The 20962-nt window shown below is 45.1% G+C and overlaps 1 protein-coding gene across 7 annotated transcripts in view; it reads right to left on the minus strand.

The window, feature by feature from the left end:
- LOC134207801 (uncharacterized protein DDB_G0271670-like) overlaps positions 1-20962 on the minus strand; it is a 54741-nt gene that overhangs the window by 13686 nt on the left and 20093 nt on the right. For all 7 annotated transcript variants that reach the window (XM_062683729.1, XM_062683726.1, XM_062683725.1 and 4 more), the window contains exons 4-5: positions 8097-8585; positions 7926-8034 (exon numbers count right to left, since the gene is read on the minus strand). In XM_062683729.1, the coding sequence (XP_062539713.1) occupies positions 7926-8034; positions 8097-8585 (598 nt within the window). The remainder of the gene's footprint in view (positions 1-7925; positions 8035-8096; positions 8586-20962) is intronic.

Genomic DNA, 20962 nt, shown 5'->3' on the forward strand with positions numbered 1-20962 from the left:
TGACAATTTTCATTAGTAGTCTGAAAATATGTCTCATATTCGTATTTCACAGATATCTCTGAAACCGAATTTCCGATTGCAGAAAAAAATTAATGGGTCCAATGACAAAACATAGCTTTCGTTTAAAGATAAAATCGCACAAATCGGTCCAAGGACGATTGAGATCTTGTTGGGACATATTTTACCAATGTGTGAAGTTGATACGTCTAATGCTTTATGTTCGTATTTCAGAGATATCTCCGGAACCCAATGTCTAATTGCAAAAACAAAATACAATGGGTTCAATGGCAAAGTCATAGCTTTCGTTTAAAGATAAAATCATGCAAATTGGTTTACAGACGGCTGAGATATTCATGTGACATTATTTTGTTAGTTTTCTGAAAATGCACTTCATGTTCGTATTTCTCACATATCTCTGGAACCAAATGTCCGATTGCAAAAATTGAACTCGTACAATGACAAAGTCATAGCTTTCGTTTAGTGTTAAAATCGTGCAAATCGGTCCACGGACGGCTGAGATCTTGATGTGAGATTTTTGTAACGCACACACATACGCACACACGCACACACGCGCACACACACACACACACACACACACACACACACACACACACACACACACACACACACACACACACACACACACAAGAGGTGGGAGCTCGGGACTTGTTCCCGAGCGCCAATGAAAAACCACCAATCGGCGTTTCTCTCGGGAGATGACCGGGCCCTGGTACCAGTTCACTGGTTCCCAGCCAGCCCAAGCGGAATCTGCCTAGGGGACGTGGCGGAGGTTTGACAGTGGGCTCTGTTGAATCTCTACAAAAAACCACATGTCTACAAGCAGCTCTGTACAAGCGACCCGTGCCGCTTCCAAAGCACTTCAGCCCCATCAACAGGAGTGCCAACCGGCACATTAGGATCGATACCAGTAAGGTCCTAATTACGATATACTGGTCACGGCTTACGACAACGGACAGAATCTGGATAGTGGATTGGAAACGATGACATTGGGCTGACGGTCGTGCTGTTCTACTCCCTGAGTAAGGTAGGGTGACACCGGCTTGAAATGGCGAGTGGGCCAACAGTACGGCCGCCTCCGTCCCGGTAAAAAACTAGCAGTCCTCCAAATACGTTCAATACTAGTCCACCAAGTTTCTTGGTGAGTACTAGGCTCGGTTGAGATTTTCCCGATTGCGCGATCGGCTCTGAACACGGCCATATAAGTGCGTCCGTGTCAACCCTCGCATGGACCTCACTGCTTGCAAAGATAATCCATGGATCATAAGCGACTACGTACGACGGGTGGAGATAACGGTTTGGAGGGGGACCCTATAGAATGAATAATTCAACAAATCACGCAGAAGCAGATGCAGGAGCGGCGAACCCGTTCGCCAGTAGTGGGTTGGTGAGATCACCGCCGTCAGTGGCAGTAGTGCTACAGCAACAACAGCGGCAGAAGCAGGAGCAAAAGGAGCAGAAGAAGCAGGAACAACTGCAGGAGCAACGGCCAGGGCAGAGCGAGCCACAAAAGCCGAAAATAGTGGCCGCGAAGAGATTGGTGGAGGAACTTCACAATTTCGTGGATGGGAGGAACAACGTCCATAAGGAGATTAAGGACATGGTTCACAGGATCCGTAAGGCGTTATTATCGGCAGTGAACGAATTCGATACAGCAACGCTGAGGGCCGATGTAGCGGAGCGCGCATTGGCACAAACTAAGGCACATGCTGTTGCAGTTCCGCCGGAACAGGGAGGTATCGGGACATTTCCGTTATATCCTAAGAAGCAGGGAAAAGGGAAACTGCTCGGGGTGGAGAGTTCACCAGCCTCCATGACTCCCAAAAGGGCAAGAACCTCACCGGGAGATGACAGGCCAGGCGGACTCAAGAGGCAGACACGGGCGGAAGCCGTCGCCGTCGAAGGGCCAGACGCTACTCCACAGGGAGAAGGATGGAGTACCGTAGTAGGTCAGAAGGAGAAGAGAAAGAAAGAGCTGAAGCGAAAAGAGGCAAGGATGGAGCAGAACGGGAAAGAAAAGCCTCCACCTCGTAGAAAGACGCCGAAGGGGAAGCTGTGCTAGTAAAGGCTAACGACGCTACGACGTATGCAGCGCTTCTCAAAAAGTTAGAGAAGATCCTGAGTTGAGGGACTTGGGCGAAAACGTGATAAGGACCAGGCGCACACAAACCGGAGAGATGCTCTTCGAGTTGAAGAAGGACCCTGCGGTTCACAGCTCGGTTATGCAGGAGCGCATTGCGAAATCATTGGGCTCAGAGGCGGAGGTCAAAGCCTTAACTCCAGAGATGGTGATTTTGTGCAGAGACCTAGACGAGATCACGTCGGAAGAAGAGCTGCGGGTAGCACTACAGGCGCAGTGCAATATAGGCGAGGTACAAATGTCGATCCGGATTAGAAAGGCGTACGGAGGCACACAGACAGCGATGATTCGTCTGCCAGTAACCGCTGCTCATAAGGCACTGGAAGTAGGCAAACTGACGGTTGGATGGTCGAAATGCCCATTGAAAGCCGCCCCAGAAGTGAGCAAATCTATGGAGAGATGCTTCAAGTGTTTGGGCTTTGGACACCGAGCAGGAGCTTGTAAAGGTCCAGACAGATCTAACATGTGCTGGAAATGTGGGGAAACGGGTCATCTTGCGAGAGACTGCACGCAAAGACCGAAGTGTATGCTTTGCACTTCAGAGGACGGAAATGACCATCAGACGGGTGGCTACAAATGCCCAGCCTACAAGAGGGCGATCGCAGGCCAGCAGTAATGCAGATAGTTCAGATTAATCTGAATCATTGTGAAACCGCACAACAACTGTTATGGCAGTCTACAGCAGAAACGATGTGCGATGTCGCGATAATTGCAGAGCCGTATCGAGTTCCCCCTGATAACGGTAACTGGGTGACAGACAGAACGGGTTTGGCTGCGATACAAGTCATGGGCAAATTCCCTATTCAAGAAGTGGTGGAGAGTTCGTGCGAAGGCTTCGTGATTGCCAGAATTAACGGCGTCTTCATATGCAGCTGCTATGCACCTCCAAGGTGGACCGTGGATCAGTTTAGCCAGATATTGGATCTGTTGACCGATAAGCTGATCGGACGAAGGCCGGTAGTCATAGGAGGTGACTTCAATGCCTGGGCCGTGGAATGGGGCAGTCGAGTGACCAACACAAGAGGATATATCCTGCAGGAAGCTCTAGCGAAGCTAGATGTACGATTGTGTAATGAAGGCTCGGTGAGCACGTTTCGGAGGGATGGGAGGGAGTCTATCATCGACATCACATTCTGCAGTCCTTCGTTGATGGCAAGTATGGACTGGAGAGTTAGCGAGGAGTACACCCACAGCGACCACCAGGCGATTCGCTACCGTATTGGCCAACGAAATCCTGGTGCAACACGAAGAAGGATATCCAGTGATCGGAGGTGGAAAACGAAAGCCTTTATCAAAGACCTATTCGTTGAAGCACTTCGACCGGACAGCAGTACTGAGATCATTGATGCGGCCGAGCTAACAAGAATGATGGTAAGGGCTTGCGACGCTACGATGCCACGAAAACTAGAACCGAGAAGTAATCGGCGTCCAGCTTACTGGTGGAACGATAGGCTCAGTACGCTACGCGCTGCTTGCCTCAAAGCTCGGAGGCGGGCACAGAGAGCAAGGACGGAACCAGAGAGAGGAACGCAAAGCGGTGTTCCGGGAAGCTAGGACCGCATTGAAACGGGCTATCCAGCTCAGCAAGTCAGACTGCTACAAGGAGCTGTGCCGAGAAGCAGACGCCAACCCCTGGGGGGACGCGTATCGGGTCGTGATGGCGAAGATCAAAGGCCCATCGACGCCAGCTGAAATGTGCCCGGACAAGTTGAAGGCAATTGTGGAGGGTCTTTTCCCGAAACATGAGCCGACCATGTGGCCGCCAACACCGTACGACGAAGAAGGAGAAGCAAACCCCTTAGATCGACAAGTGTCCAATAGTGAGCTTGCGGAAGCGACTAAACGCCTGAAAGCGAAGAAAGCCCCGGGTCCGGATGGAATACCGAACGTTGCGTTAAAAGCTGCGATCCTGGCATATCCGGACATGTTCAGGAAGGCGCTGCAAAAGTGCCTGGACGAAGGCAATTTTCCAGAAATGTGGAAGATCCAGAAGCTGGTGTTGCTGCCTAAGCCAGGAAAGTCACCCGGCAATCCGGCCGCGTACAGGCCTATATGCCTATTAGACACGCTCGGGAAGCTCCTTGAGAGAATCATCCTCAATAGGCTGACGAAATGTACAGAGGGAGAACGCGGGTTGTCGAATATGCAGTTCGGATTCCGTAGAGCAGTTTCGACGGTGGATGCCATTCGAACAGTGCTCGAGAGTGCTGAGAAGGCGTCCAAGCAGAAGAGACGAGGAGATCGGTACTGCGCAGTGGTCACGATAGACGTGAAGAACGCGTTCAACAGCGCCAGCTTTGAAGCCATCGCGACGGCGCTGCACAGAATGCGGGTCCCCAACTATCTGTGCAATATCCTGAAAAGTTATTTTCAGGGTAGAGTTCTGACGTACGATACGAACGAAGGACATAAATCGATGCGCGTTACAGCTGGTGTTCCCCAGGGCTCCATACTTGGTCCAACTCTTTGGAACGGGATGTACGACGGAGTGTTGACTTTGCAGCTACCCAGGAAAGTGAAAATCGTGGGTTTTGCGGACGACGTGTCACTAGCGGTGATGGGCGAGACTCTTGAAGAAGTGGAGGTGTTGGTGATGGAGACGATAGCCATGATCGAGCGCTGGATGAGCGGTGTTAAGCTGCAGATAGCTCACCACAAAACGGAGGTGCTATTAGTCAGCAACTGCAAAGCGATCCAGCGGATGGAGATCGTCGTCGGAGGCCATGCGATTACTTCGAAGCGATCACTGAAGCACTTGGGAGTGATGATCGACGATCGGCTAAATTTCAACAGCCACGTTGACTACGCCTGTGAAAAGTCGGCGAAGGCAATGAACGCAATAGCGAGGATCATGCCAAACGTAGGCGGTCCAAGAAGCAGCACGAGGCGTCTGCTAGCTAGTGTCTCGTCATCGATACTGCGATATGGGGTTCCTGCTTGGGGTAATGCACTGCAAACCAAGCGGAACCGGGAAAAGCTGAAAAGTGTGTTCCGGCTGATGGCCATTCGAGTCGCGAGCGCATATAGAACGATATCGTCAGAGGCTGTATGCGTTATTGCTGGGATGCAACCCATCTGCATCACCCTGGAGGAAGACATCGAGTGTTATCAGCGAAGAGACACCAGAAACGTAAGGAAGGAGGTGAGAATCCGATCGATGGCGAGATGGCAACAAGAGTGGGACAGTACGGAGAAAGGGAGGTGGACCCACCGGCTCATCCCAAACCTGTCGGTGTGGATGAACAGAAAGCATGGTGAAGTGAACTTTCACCTGACGCAGTTTCTGTCGGGTCACGGATGCTTCCGGAAGTACTTACATCGGTTTGGACATACTAATTCACCGTTATGTCCAGAGTGCGAGAATGTCGAAGAGACTCCAGAACACGTGGTATTCGATTGCCCAAGGTTTGCGGAAGTACGTAGAGGAATGCCTGCACTAAGGGCGGACAACATCGCAGAGCGAATGTGTCACGAAGAAGGCACGTGGAATGTGGTCAGCAGAGTCGTGACGCAAATACTGTCAGAACTGCAGCGTAGATGGAGAAGTGACCAGCGAATAAGCGTAGTTTCGGGGAAATCCAGTGTGAGTCCAGTGAGCAGTGTTTGGCCTCGGGTCGTCGGGGCGCCAGCGAACCGGAAGTCTTCTGCCAACCGGAATCGTTGGACCGACCTCGGCACTCGAATTGCCAACCTGCTGAAGAAAGAAGAAGGAAGTGCTTCGGGTATGTAGGGCACCGCCAGTGCGGACGTCACCCACCACCGGAACTGTCGGACCACCTCTGCAACCCGAAGACGAAGACGGCGCAATGCGCGAAAGCGTCCCCTGCGATAGCCGCCGGTAGTCGGGGCACCATCAGTGCGGAAGTTTCCTTCACCGGAACTGGTGGACCACCCTCGACGCCGGGGGAAGTCAGGAAGATCGGTGCATGACCGTCGAGAGATCGAGACTACGTTGCAGTGGAGCAGTGGATTAGCCAGCCAGTCGGCGAACTAGCCTAAGCTAGGGGCCGGAATTTTAGAAGAAGTGCATGAGCACAGCCCCCCGAAGTAGTCGCAGCATCCCGTGGTCCTGGGGATCGAGGCAAGGAAGATAAGGGACCCGGTTTATCCGGGAGGCACATTTTTAGCAGGTCGGGAGGAGCCCATCCCTGTTCGCCTTCGAGCATAGTGTGGATGCTCGAGGTGTCTGTCGCGCAGATTTTTGATGGCCTTTAACCCTTGTAAAAAAAAAAAAAAAACACACACACACACACACACACACACACACACACACACACACACACACACACACACACACACACACACACACACACACACACACACACACACACACACACACACACACACACACACACACACACACACACACACACACACACACACACACACACACACACACACACACACACACACACACACACACACACACACACACACACACACACACACACACACACACACACACACACACACACACACACACATACATGTGCTCAGTTCGTCGAGCTGAGTTGATTGGTATATACGACTTGGGTCTCCGAGCCTCGGATACAAAGTCGGTTTTTTCAAGCGATCTTTATACCCTTCTTAGGGTGTAAGAGGGGTAAAAAGGGATATTTCTGAAAATTTAACAATTTTAAAAAATATAAAAAGACTGCAGATTTGATTTGCAGCCTTAAATGGCAATATTACAGCTTCTGTTTAAGCCCAAAAGAGTTCAAATCGGGTCATAGACGGCTGAGAAATTGGTGTGACAATTCTTCATTAGTAGTCTGAAAATATGTCTCATATTCGTATTTCACAGATATCTCTGAAACCGAATTTCCAATTGCAGAAAAAAAATGAATGGGTCCAATGACAAAAACATAGCTTTCGTTTAAAGATGAAATCGCACAAATCGGTCCAAGGACGACTGAGATCTTGATGGGACATATTTTACCAATGTGTGAAGTTGATACGTCTAATGCTTTATGTTCGTATTTCAGAGATATCTCCGAAACCCAATGTCTAATTGCAAAAACAAAATACAATGGGTTCAATGGCAAAGTCATAGCTTTCGTTTAAAGATAAAATCATGCAAATTGGTTTACAGACGGCTGAGATATTCATGTGACATTATTTTGTTAGTTTTCTGAAAATGCACTTCATGTTCGTATTTCTCACATATCTCTGGAACCAAATGTCCGATTGCAAAAAAAATTGAACTCGTACAATGCTTTCGTTTAGTGTTAAAATCGTGCAAATCGGTCCACGGACGGCTGAGATCTTGATGTGAGATTTTTGTAACGCACACACATACGCACACACACACATATACATACATGTGCTCAGTTCGTCGAGCTGAGTTGATTGGTATATACGACTTGGGTCTCCGAGCCTCGGATAAAAAGTCGGTTTTTCAAGCGATCTTTATACCCTTCTTAGGGTGTAAGAAGGGTAAAAAGAGACTTTTTAGTGACTTGCCCGAAAAAAGTGACCAAGTCACTAAAAAGCGACCCGCTACCAGGCCTGCTATGTACTAGCTAATAATTTCGCGATTTGGCTATGCTGTCCATAAATGCATAACAGTCCCATGTGGATAGGAATTCAAGCAAACATGGTACTGATTTGAATTAATGAGCAGTATGGTAATTAATGCATAAAAAATATTGCATGTGTCAGAAATATGATCTACCAGTAATATCTTCCGTTGCTCTATGCTCTAATTTCTTTTACTTTTATTAAAATAACGTAAGAGTCTAGTCAAGATTTATCGATATTAACATACCTGCTTCCATAGCGCATTATGAACTCCGAACTGAACTCCTCCGTCGTCCAAGAATCGTTACTGTCCTCCGATTCAGAAACCATCATATCGTCATCGTCCATTTCACTACCTGCAATACGAACAAATCCAACTCAGCTGTGAACACAAAACTAGCGCACTTGGAGACTCTACCAGTGGGCGTTGTACTTCGGTTCGAGGATGACATGCTGTAACTGTGGTGCTTAATGGCAATCTTGCGCTTCATATCGGTACCAGCCGACCCGGTTGCCGCAAGCTTACTGTCACCACTGCCCCCGGAATTTCCGCCGCCACCGCCCGTGCCACTGCCCGCAGTTCCACCGCCTCCGAGCCCACCGTTGCCACCCAGCAACGACGACGATGTGGTACTGCCGGGCGTTCCCGGTGGGGTACTTTGATATCCGGTAGTGTCGGCACCGCCACCGCCACCACCGGCACTGGATGCCGTGAGACCATTGGTGCCATTGTGTCCGCCGCTGCTGCCTAGGCTTCCCTTGAGGCTGCCGCCGCCACCACCGGTGGCACCATTGGTTAGCGAGTTTTCCTTTCGCGACGGATCGGTGATGAACCGCAGCACGTAGCTCAACGGAAGACACGTGGACTGAGACTTTTCCTTCTGGCCGATTACCTGCGAATCGTAGTCTGATAAGACAGGAGAATTTAATTAGTATAATGGAATCTATCAAATGGTTGATTATAGCTACTGTGTATGTCATGGTTTACAATCAATCCAACTATTAGATACAAAATAAGCGTCAATAAACCCCATTCAAGTACAATATTACTGCTTGGAAATTATTGAGGATACATAATACCAAACTCCTATGCAATAACAATTACAAAACAGCCGCCGATAAAACACTCACAAAATTCTTGAAAAGTGTTAAGAGCGGTCGTTCTGTCTTATAGCTAATTTGATTACATTCGTAAACATTCAATTGACAATCTTAAGACAATCCAGCGTTTCTCAGATAGCAAAAAAAAAAAGTCTGTAATCTTCATTTTGCGACCTTGAAACTCGAATGAATGTAAATGTTGGATTTTATTAGTGGTCTGCACTGTCGTGAATCGCACATCTGTCCCATCTTTGCTGGGTTTCCTATTCATATGGGACAAATATGCGACTCACGGCAGTGCATGACTCTCGAATTCTAATCTTTTCATTTGTTATGGAAACTTTTCAATTCTGACAAATCTCAGTTTGGTTTGATTTCTTTTGATTGTGGAACAATTTCAATATATAAATTATTTGAGTTTTGTAGAACACCTGCTATAGAATAGCATCTAATTGGAGTTATGAAACACAAATACATCTCACATAAACTGCATCCAAGCTAAAGGTATCAACCATCTGGACCTTCATCGTTGTATGATTGGCTCATTATCATCAACACACTAAACAATCAAACAAACTCCAGCCCGAGTAGCAATTGCGCAGTTCCACCCGTTGGCTTCTACATACCCCTCTCTCCCCCCGCAATACACTCTCCAATATCCACAATTCAATACCAGTCCTATTGAAAGGCCGCACCGTGAGCTTCTTATCAAAAATATATCCACCGCCAACGAGCGTATAAGCGGCAGCAACGCGATGTCGTCATCTAGATAATTCAAACCCAACCCCGTAATGCTTCTGCTTCTGCTGGCTGGCAGCCACCCAATATGGACGCTAAAAGCAGAATCATATCGCTTCCACTGCCTTATTCATATCAAACAACAATAGCTCTTTCGAAGCCTAGAAAGGGCAATCTTCCCCGTCCGCTCCTTCCTCCCCACCGACAACAATGCCTCTCCTCTCGTGTAGTGTGGAATAAATCACTCACATTTCGGTCATGACTTTTGCTGGCTGTACAGCAAACATTGCACCGCACCACGTTGCACTTTATTACAAAAGTGCATACCACCCAACCAACTGTGTATGCCATAAGTTGGACGAAGGCCAACATTTAGAACCACTTTGTAGAAACTCATATGCGCGCGGGCCTGTCCACGAAAAAGTCTGAGAATAAATTAGAAGTAACGCAAAGTGGTTGAGTTAAAAATAGAGATGGTGAATGAAGTAATGTCTAATGATTTTATGACTAGCAATCTCGTTTTTTTTTATTTCGTTTTAATAATTTTTTATAATTATGTGAAGCAAAATACTGCATCTTTATGAATTATGAAACAGAGTAAGGTAAAAGGGTCTGGCGTGTGCGCTTCCCAACCTCGGCGACAACTAATTGCCAGATAGGGGGAGCTCTTTACCTCCTTTACACGTCAACACACTGACACCATCCGAGCAGGAAGAAGTTGAATCGAGGTTGAAATATTTGCCACCCACTATGATCATTCTTTGACACGCGACCATTCGAAAGAGCTCAAAAGCAATATCGCTTGCAATCAATGTCATTAGTGCTGTCCAATGAACAGCTTGAAGTAGCTCGAAGTTTTTCCCATCCCGTTCATGTCCATTTGAGCATGAGCATGAGCATGAGCATTATGACCGCACAATTCGTAGTTGCTACTACGTGATTAACTGAACTACGGTCATATAGGAATGGAAGGATTGTTAGTCCGACTCTCGTTGTTACTAGAGACCGAGTATACCTCTGCATCTCCACGATTGTCTTGGGATAGGATATCGTTTTAGTTACAAAGGATAATTTATCTGGATTCACATTCGCTTACTCGGGCTGCGAAATGGTGAGTTGACATCCGGGAAGGGGCGCCTAACATAGCTCTGGTCCTCACAAGTTCCAATACTCACGATTCCACGGGTCTTCCGATGACAATTGACCGCCAGCTAAGGGTTGCGTACTTAGCTGGTAGTGCAGCCTGGGCACTGTTGTCCTTCTGACATCAGCTAGAGTGAGAGGGTGCGTCCTGTGGGGTCTGCCTAGGATGTGGTGGGGTTCGACAGTGGGCTCTGTTGAACTTCTATAAAAAGCTGCTTGTGTCCCCAAGCAGGCCCTATCAAAGCGACCGTGTGCCGCTCAAAGCTCACTAGCCTAGTCCTGGTGTTGGGTGGGACTTTAAACAAATTTGACCCGACTGATCGAGCGTCTGTTCACCAAGGAGGTGCGGCTCCAACAGCGTCTGTTCTGGCATCCAGCGGCTGAGTATGGAATGCTATTCCCCGGAAGCTATACCTAAGATGGCAGCCCCATCCCGGTGGATAGGGAACCTTGGGCCAACAACCTACTGTTCCCGAAACATCAATTTGTTCGAGAATCCGATATTGAAAGAACACGGACTGATTTTACGGCGACGACTCTTAGCGCGAAACAACGGACACGAATAGGAACATGGAACGATTTAACCCTAGCCCAGCAGGGTAAATTGGCACAACTTGCCAATGAGGCACGCCGCATGAAGCTTGAGATCCTGGGACTGAGTGAAGTCCGTTGGCCAAACTTTGGAGAACACAGAACGCCATCGGGACAAGTTCTGCTATACTCTGGTTTACAAGGTGAACACGCTCCCCGGCACCGCGGAGTTGGCTTCCTACTAAGCGCTCAGGCACACTCTGCGCTAATGAAGTGGGAGCCTATAAGTGAAAGGATAATTGTTGCCAGATTTAGAACACGGGTCCGAAACCTTACTATAATCCAATGTTATGCGCCAACCGATGCTGCCGATCTGCAAGATAAAGAGAACTTCTACAGAACTAAATGCCGTCGTAGATAGAATTCCGAAGGGTGATATCAAGATCTGTTTGGGCGACTTCAATGCGAAGATCGGATCCGACAACTCGAACCATGAGCGCATTATGGGACGCCATGGTCTCGAAGATATGAGCGAAAACGGAGAGCTGTTCGCAGAATTTTGTGGTAATAACTACATGGTGATCGGGGGATCGCTCTTCCCTCATCGACCGGTTCACAAGGTCACGTGGGTCTCCCGTGACGGCTTTACAGAAAATCAAATCGACCACATCTGCATCAGCCGAAAATGGAAACAGAGCCTTCTTGATGTACGGAATAAACGTAGTGCCGATATCGCGTCTGATCATCACCTCCTCATCGGCGAAATACGTCTGCGCATTGCGCGGATTCGTCGGCAGGAGGAAAGAGTTGGACGACGATTCCGACTGGAAGATGCCACGGTGAAACGGTCCTTCGTTGAAGAACTGGAGACGCGTGCTGCAGATATTCCGGAAGGTGGCAGCGTGGAAGACCAATGGACCGCCATCAAGAATGCCTTCATCGCCACCAGCGAGAACAATCTGGGCGAACTGCGCACCCAGAGCACCCAACAATGGATCACCGATGAAACCTGGAGAAAGATAGAGGAGCGAAGAGAAGCCAAAGCCGCGATAGAGCGATCGAAAACCAGAGGAGCCAAAGTCTTAGCCCGTCAACGATACGCGGCTCTTGAGAAGGAAGTAAAACGCTCATGTCGACGGGACAAGCGAGCGTGGGCAGACTCTCTGGCCGACGAAGGAGAGAGAGCCGCCGCAACCGGGGACATTCGCCTCCTCTACGATATCTCACGACGCTTAAGCGGGGCGAAGATGAATGCAACGATGCCTGTGAAAGACGCGAATGATCAGTTATTGACCGACCCAACTGACCAGCTGAAACGCTGGTTCGAGCACTTCGAACAACTTTTTCAAGTGCCAGCCAGGCCATCACCACCTCGGCATGATCTGCCTAGGATCCGACGTATAACACGCGTCAATACCGAAGCTCCATCACTGCTAGAGATTCAAACAGCCATCCAAAGCATGAAATCGAATAAAGCCCCAGGGGTCGACCGCATATCAGCCGAGATGCTCAAAGCTGACCCCATGACATCCGCTCAACTACTGCATCGTTTATTTCGTAATATCTGGGACACCACAACTTTCCCGGTCGACTGGATGCAAGGTATCTTAGTGAAGGTGCCCAAAAAGGGTGACCTGACTGTATGCGATAACTGGCGAGGCATTATGTTGCTGTGTACCGTTCTCAAAGTTCTGTGCAAAATTATCCTAGCCCGGATTCAGGAGAAGATCGATGCGACTCTCCGGCGGCAGCAAGCCGGATTCCGTGCCGGAAGATCCTGTGTGGACCATCACGCTCCGCATCATTCTGGAGCAGGTCAACGAATTCCAAGAGTCCCTTTACTTGGTATTCATTGACTACGAAAAAGCTTTCGACCGTCTCAATCACGAGAATATGTGGGGCGCCCTGAGACGCAAGGGAGTTCCTGAGAAAATCATCGGCCTCATCGAGGCACAGTACGAGGCCTTCTCGTGTAGAGTGCTGCACAATGGGGTCTTGTCCGACCCTATCCGGGTCGTAGCTGGTGTGAGGCAAGGATGTATTCTATCACCGTTACTGTTCCTCATCGTAATCGACGAGATTCTGGTAGATGCGATTGACCGTGAACCAAACCGCGGGCTGTTATGGCAGCCTATAACCATGGAGCACCTAAATGACTTCGAATTGGCGGATGATGTTGCACTCCTCGCGCAACGGCGCTCTGATATGCAGAGTAAACTCAACGACCTTGCCGAGCGCTCCTCTTCGGCAGGTTTAGTCATCAACGTCAACAAAACCAAATCGTTGGATGTAAACACGGCGACTCCTTCCAGTTTCACAGTAGCCGGGCAACCAGTGGAGAATGTTGAAAGCTTCCAATATCTTGGTAGCCAAATGGCGTCAGACGGCGGTACCAAGATCGACATAGGCGCACGGATCAAAAAGCAAGGGCTGCCTTTGCGAGTTTAAGAAATATCTGGAAAAACAGGCAGATAAGTGAACGCACCAAAATACGAATTTTCAACTCTAACGTGAAATCTGTGCTGTTATACGCTAGCGAAACATGGTGTGTATCAGTGGAGAACACTCAACGGCTGCAGGTGCTCATTAACAGATGCCTGCGGTATATAATTCGGGCCTGGTGGCCTCACAACTGGATCTCAAACAACGAGCTCCATCGTCGTTGTCACCAGAGGCCGATAGCAACAGAAATTCGGGATCTGAAGTGGGGCTGGGTCGGCCACACTCTACGTAGGGGCGGAAACGAAATCTGTAAACAAGCATTAGACTGGAACCCAGCGGGACATGGCAGCAGAGGCAGACCCAGAGGCTCATGGCGGCGAAGCATCAATAAAGAAATAAAAGAAGTCGACCGAAATCTAACCTGGCAACAGGTTAAAGCGATGGCCGGGCAACGCTCAGGATGGAGATCTTTCAAGTCGGCCCTTTGCACCACCGGAGGTGTACAGGATCCGTAAGTAAGTAAGTTACTCGAATAGGAAATAACACTAATACGAGTTAAAAGTTAAAACATGCACGACCGCACACGCGTCAGTATGTCATCGGCCTTAGCCGTGCGGTAAGATACGCGTCTACAAAGCAAGACCATGTTGAAGGTGGCAGGGTTTGATTCCTGATCTAGTCTAGGAAATTAGAACTGTTGTGCAAAGAAGCGATACCATTAGAGTAGAGTGGGGCAAGAGTGTGCGTGGGGTAAGAGTACGTTTTAGATTTTTTGAATTTATAAAAAAAAGATTACCTAACAGCACTGCATCAGTTTGACAGGTGCAAAATATCAATTGGGTTGGTTTTACAAAATCATTAACTGTATAAATTTTGTGGCTGTGGGGTAAAAGTACGCAGGAACGTGTGGGGCAAGAGTACGCATATGAATCTTCAAGTTCTGGTGCCAAACACGTATTTTCGACCGAAATAAGACTACTTCCGAAGCGTAAAGATCCACAACATTTATTAACTAATTTCTCCTTCTAAGGATTAGCTGAAGTCATTTGATGTTGGAAGCGACTTAGCGAACAAAGCGCTGGTATTGTTTTACATCTAAACATAGTCTGAAAACACAATTTCATCCAAATGATTTATTTCATTTATTCAAAAGCAACATCCATAAACTACGCAATGCTTACCTGTGGAGGAGGGGTTGGTTTGCGAGATGTATGATGATTTATATGCAATTTCTTAGAGGATTCATTCAAAAATTGTAAGAAAGGGGGGAAGGATGATGAAATGGCCAAATTTTGCGTTACGTAAATAGTGGACTTTCTTTAAGGAAAATTCCTTTGTTTACGCCACGCGAAACCTGATATATTTTTATCTCCACAGCTTTTTGGTATTAAAAAAAACATCAATTAAATGTTATTAGATCCTTTTTGTGTTAATAAATACTTAATACATGATTGGAAAAGTGCGTACTTTTTTCCCACCCAATACCACCGGTGGGGTAAAAGTGCGTTTTTTAGGTGTCTTACAATAAGGGTTCTGCTAAAACAAATTTAATCATATCCATTATTTTTTCCACTGGGTAACATAAAGGAAGAGTATACGAATCGTCGACATTGATTTGATATGCAGAAGCTTGTTTCGTAAGGTCCCCATGTTCGATTGAAAACTAAGTGCGTACTCTTGCCCCACTTTACTCTATCACAAGATCGCATATGCTCCTGAGCTTTGCAGACGATATCGATATTATCGGAATTGATCGCCATTCTGTGGAAGATTCTTGGATTGGGCTTACGATTAATACCAGCAAAGCGAAGTCAAGGTGTCTACTCGAAATCCGGGAAAAAATTCCCTGAGTTTTCCAGGTTCTAAAATCATATGCAATGATCGGTCTCGACAAGTCAGAATTTGGAAATATATGCGGGTATATATATCTTACTTCCATCTTTATAATACTTGTTTGAATACAGAAAAATAATTCTAATTGTTTCGACTCTAATTCGAAGGTATTATTTCCACTACTTTAAGTTCTTGCTCTTGCTCGATTTACTCAACATCTGAACTCAGAATATCAGCTTTATCTTGCTTCATTGAAAGAAAACAGTTGAGTAGTCAAATTGAAGGTTTTTTGTTACACTTTCAGGAGCAAATGTTAACAAGAATAAACTGCCGCTAACCGCAAGTCGAGCACATATGTATATGGAGGCCCATATACAGATGTGCACGACTTGCGGTTAGCGGCAGTAAAGGTTCGGGATGATATACTCCTTGATAAATTCTTTTTCGAAACGCTCCATTGCGGGGGCACTGGTGCATTTTGACTTGTTTTAGATAGGCTTTGCGAACAAATCTTTGTCTTCACAAATAAGCAAATGAGCTTGTCTATGTGGACTGCTTCTCCGATTCTGATTCCTTCGCACTTGTATCAGGTCGCGATGCGCTTGTTTTCGTGGTTTGTAAATATTGTAAGAGACCCATGCCATGCCTCTTTTTATCGTGTATCGTCATCATCTTTTTTAACTGTACTCTTCAAACGCTGCGTTTACTTCTTTGATTTGATGATATATCACCCGAATAATTTTTCAATACTTTATCGGCTTCGGATTAAAATTGACCAAAATGTCCCGATAAGAGAAATATGAAGGCAAATTGATAGATAGCTTTTTAATTAAATTCACCCTGTTGTCAAGGTATTACTAAAAGGTGAATAAAGTGTCTCTCGATTGTAGTGGCGACTAGCCAAATTTGGGCAACTAGCCTAATTTTCCTAAATATTAACGACATCAATTCAAGTCACATTAACGACATCAATTCAAGTCACTTGAATAAAAAATAAAAAATTGCCAAATTCAACGATCTCGTAATTTTTGAAACTTCGAACCGCGTTGGAGATATGTAATATACAGGTATACCTCGATTATATGGACTTTTTCGATGCAAAAAAGTCCATATAATCGAATTTTCCATATAATCGAAGCAAATTTTTTTTTTCTCGAAATTTGTGTTACACGATGAAATAAGTCTTAAAAGTTGAAACAAAATATCCAGATATTGCCTTACAGTCTAATCCGCATGTTTGGGCTCATTTTATGATAACTCAGTAGATTATGATTTTCTATAAGAACGTAACCTTTTTTCCAGCCGCTAGTTTCTAAGATTACGTTAGTAATGAAGACTTCGCCCAGCTCAATTTGAGCACACTAATATACTTATTCACGAATTCTAACTACAGTGCCTTCCTGTTTCAGCAACAAAGCAAACACTGAGTGGTCGAGAAAGGTATATGTTAGATTCAAAAACTGGCTTTATATAGAAGGACTGACACTTGTCCTCTTTTGATTTGATCGCAGCAAATTGAAACCGATAGAAAATTTTGTCCTATTGCCTCCTATGGAAAATTGGCCGGATTGGATTATGGGCTCAGAAGATTTGGCCAAAATGCATTTATTTATGCAAAAAATCGCGTAGAAACAATCTCACTTTTCTGACACTTATCTTTAAAAGATCTTCTTGCAACAAGTTGCGTTTGATTGATATTCTTAAAAAGAATTTAAATCAATGTAAATAAGGGGCTCTATCCACGTGTCAGTGTCATTTTTACAAGAACCAATTGACATTTTCTCGCCAAAAAAATGTATCTCGTTTTATTGTCTCAGTCAATTTTTTGACTTATTTAAGTTCAACTTTTTCACAGAACTCATATTTTAAAATAAAAAAAAAATCGGAAAAGTGCCGCATGTTTGAAGAATTGGAATTGGGTGAATATTAGGCCAAGCTTGGAAACCAAAAAGTCAAAAGGTATGGGTTCTTTGGGAAAGTTGTCCTCAAAAAATTGAAGAATCGATTGAGCGGATAAAAATTGTTGACGGGAAAGGTCAATTGCACAGTGCACCTACACCTGCTAAGTGGAATATTAAAGGATAAATTGTTATGGCTATTTTGGACTATGTTCGTATATTAAAACAGGGCTGTATTTTGCAACGGGTTTTAAAATTCAAAACGACTCACAGTGGCGGGTCCTCATAAAAATCCCGGACAAAACTTGAGATTGCATTCAAAATTTCACCACCGCGCGCTGTTGTATTTTGAATAACACTAACGAAAAACATATCGCTCACATTACACAGCATGAACGAGTTTGCATGAGCGTTTCAGGATCACGCTTTGCTGAACGGTTTAGCAGCAATTGATTTAAGAACTGCTAACAAGAACATTCTAATGATATTAAATTTCTTTTCCTACCGTTGAGCGTCAGTATAATCCTTAAGCCTTGTGCTGAACAAATGTGAATACCAGGATATTCGACAACATTTATTTAAACATAAAGACTGCTCGAAGAGTTTTCAGTTTTTTACATTCTAAATTATCAAGTTCGTTCAGAAGAAATAATGCCAGGTTTGAAAACCATTTGCAACTTTATGTATCACATATTGAAATAAACTCTTCCAGTTTCGTGGATATACCTAAAAAATCAGTCTCAGTGGGTCCGATTTGCTGGATGTTAATGCATCATCCGTCCTTCTATACTTAATTCCATGCACCAAAAGCAGAAAAAGGTTGGAAGCAAAGATCTAACAGCTAAATATGACAATCTCATCTTATCACTTGCTCCGCATACTGTCAGTCTGACAATTCACTTCACGTTTTCGTATGGCAGAGATCACCAAAAATACGCATTATTTTTCACCACCTATTTGTAAGGACGTGGCCGTGGCTGTTGCAGATTAAAGAATTGTATATTTATCATTATATACAATGAAATTTTCCAACGCGAAAATAGTATATCAATCAAGTCAATCGAACATATGACTCAGAGTGCATCTCCATATATAACATCACAACATGCCTTACGGGCCTTTATTTGCCCCAATGTACCATAATAAATATAGAATCAATGTAAAATATGACTTACAATATTCAACATCTTTTTAAAACCCCAAAACACAAAAAAAAATGAGCGAAAAAAAATGTCCATATAATCGAGGTAAAAAGTCCATATAATCGAAGTCCATATAATCGAGGGTCCATATAATCGAGGTAAACCTGTACTATGATAAAAATGCACATTTTACCTAATTATTGACATAGATAATAAATTCAGAAACTAGTGCATTGGAAGTTAATATCATTGAAAAATTTTATCTAAGTTAAAATAACAACAACAACATTGAAATTTGCTTTGAATGTACAGGTCGGACTCGATTATCCGGGGTCCGATTATTCGGAATTTTAGACTCGATTATCCGGATTATTTTTTTTTCTTCGATTTTTTTTTATTTTATTTTTTAAATTTCAATGGTATGATAGACAATATGATTATTTTAACAATATGGGACGTATCTAGGTTGTGGGAGGGGGTTGAAAAAGGGTTTGTTTTGCATATAGAAATTTGAATTTCTAAAATAATTCCGTGATTTCACTGAAATTTTCCTGAGATTTCCAGATGTTTCCATGTTGAACGAAATCCCGAGTATTCCCAGTTTTCCAGGTTTTTTCAGAAAGTAGACACCCTGGAAGTACATGTTCGCTGGAAAACAATGTGGGTTCAGTTGTGGTGGTAGTGAAGTGATGCCAGATAGTGAAAAATTCTAGTTGGAGAAGAATTTGTGTACCTTTGAACTTTAGTAACGTGCTATAATGAAGCTATAAAGGCGTATTGCAGCTGCAAATAGAGCTTCGTACGGACTTCGTAACAAACTCAAGTCTCGTAGTCTGCGAACAGAGACGAAATATTTCGTTGGCTTTATACGGCCATGAAAACCGACGTTAAAGGAGACTGATCGGAGATCTTTCGAAGTATTTGAGCGTAAGGTGCTGTGGACAATACTCGGTGGTAAATAGGAGAGTGGCATCTGGCGACATCGCATGTATCACGAGTTATACCAGGTGTATAAAGGGCTGGATATTGTTAAGTTTACACAACACGGCAGACTACGGTGCGTTAAGCAAATATAATATTCACTAAGCTTCGTAAAAAGCCGCATACACGAAGGCTTTTTGTAGTTGAAGAGGACCTAAGGGCGCTAAATGTTCAGGGCGATGGAAGCGATTGGCCCAGGATCGAGTTCAGTGCAGGAGCGTACTCTATTCGGCGTAGGGGCTCATCGAGATGGAGCTGTAGCCCAGCAAGTATCAAGTAGTTCGTATAATATGAAAGAGTTAGTTGATTTGGAGAAATATATGAATACGGTCATACGTTGGAATCGAAACACGTATCTGTTAAATTACATTCAAGTGGTGCTATTTAGTAGAACTCGTCGTATGCAAAGAATATGTTTTTTAGATTTTTTTTAGATGTTTTTTGAGGAAAAGTGAATAGTAAAAATATGTTGGAGATGCCAAAAATAAATAACTTGGTTTAGTGTGCTAAGGTAAAAATACTGCAACAAATTCAAACCTAGCCTAGATATTACCAAAAGAGAGCGTAATGAAAGAGAATCTCTCATATGGACTTATGACGTTTTCAAAAATCATGCTAGAATTGTATTCTGATCAATAACGGAATTGTATTCTGATATAATGATAACGATAAACGTAATATTTTCTTATGCTACATTAATTTTGATTTGCAGTTTTACGCCTGCACACATCGCAGCGACTAGAATTGGTAAACAATCAAGCAGCCCGTCATCAGACAGGTGCCCACCTGGCGACCTGCCCTGGGGCAAACAATACAGCACACTGTTAGATGCCCAGATAACTGCATAGGTTATCTGCTTAATTTATTCTCTCCCTTCTCAATCGGACTCCATCCCACACATACGGCACGCTGCGTTTTAATGCTTCTTTTTCATGTGTTTTGGATTGTTGTTTCGCTTGACCGGCTCGCTAAACGCACTTCACCCATCCACATGTCCCAACCCAACCGATCGAACCGTCCATCACTCGTCCGCCGAATGCTGTCTGGGTCGCATCAACATAGCTCACACAACCGAACGCCACACCGTTGATCTGGTGCACCACCCCAACCACCCACTCGCTCACAAACTTGGGAGCCCTATTCTACGTCATTGCTGAGGATCCCTTTCGAATGGTGCCCACAGAGTGAGTGCCACTCGTTCTACGCACTGACACAAATGCAGTCGTGCGGGAGGCGAATTTCCCATTCTCACACATACGCACACATTTACTTGATGGCTCTTTCCTTCTCTCTGTGTTTATTTTCTTTCGACGATAAGGGTTGGCAGAGAAATTCAAAAATCAATTATGATTTAATTTTTGTGATGGGGACTAAACTCAGCAAATATGAATCTTGCACAACGTGTTGTAGATGAAGGTGTGTATCGCCGTCGATCTAATTGTGTCGGTGCGCAAAATCTAGCCAAAATTTTAGTT

Source organism: Armigeres subalbatus, chromosome 1, assembly GCF_024139115.2.
Source record: "Armigeres subalbatus isolate Guangzhou_Male chromosome 1, GZ_Asu_2, whole genome shotgun sequence".
NCBI lineage: Eukaryota > Metazoa > Arthropoda > Insecta > Diptera > Culicidae > Armigeres > Armigeres subalbatus.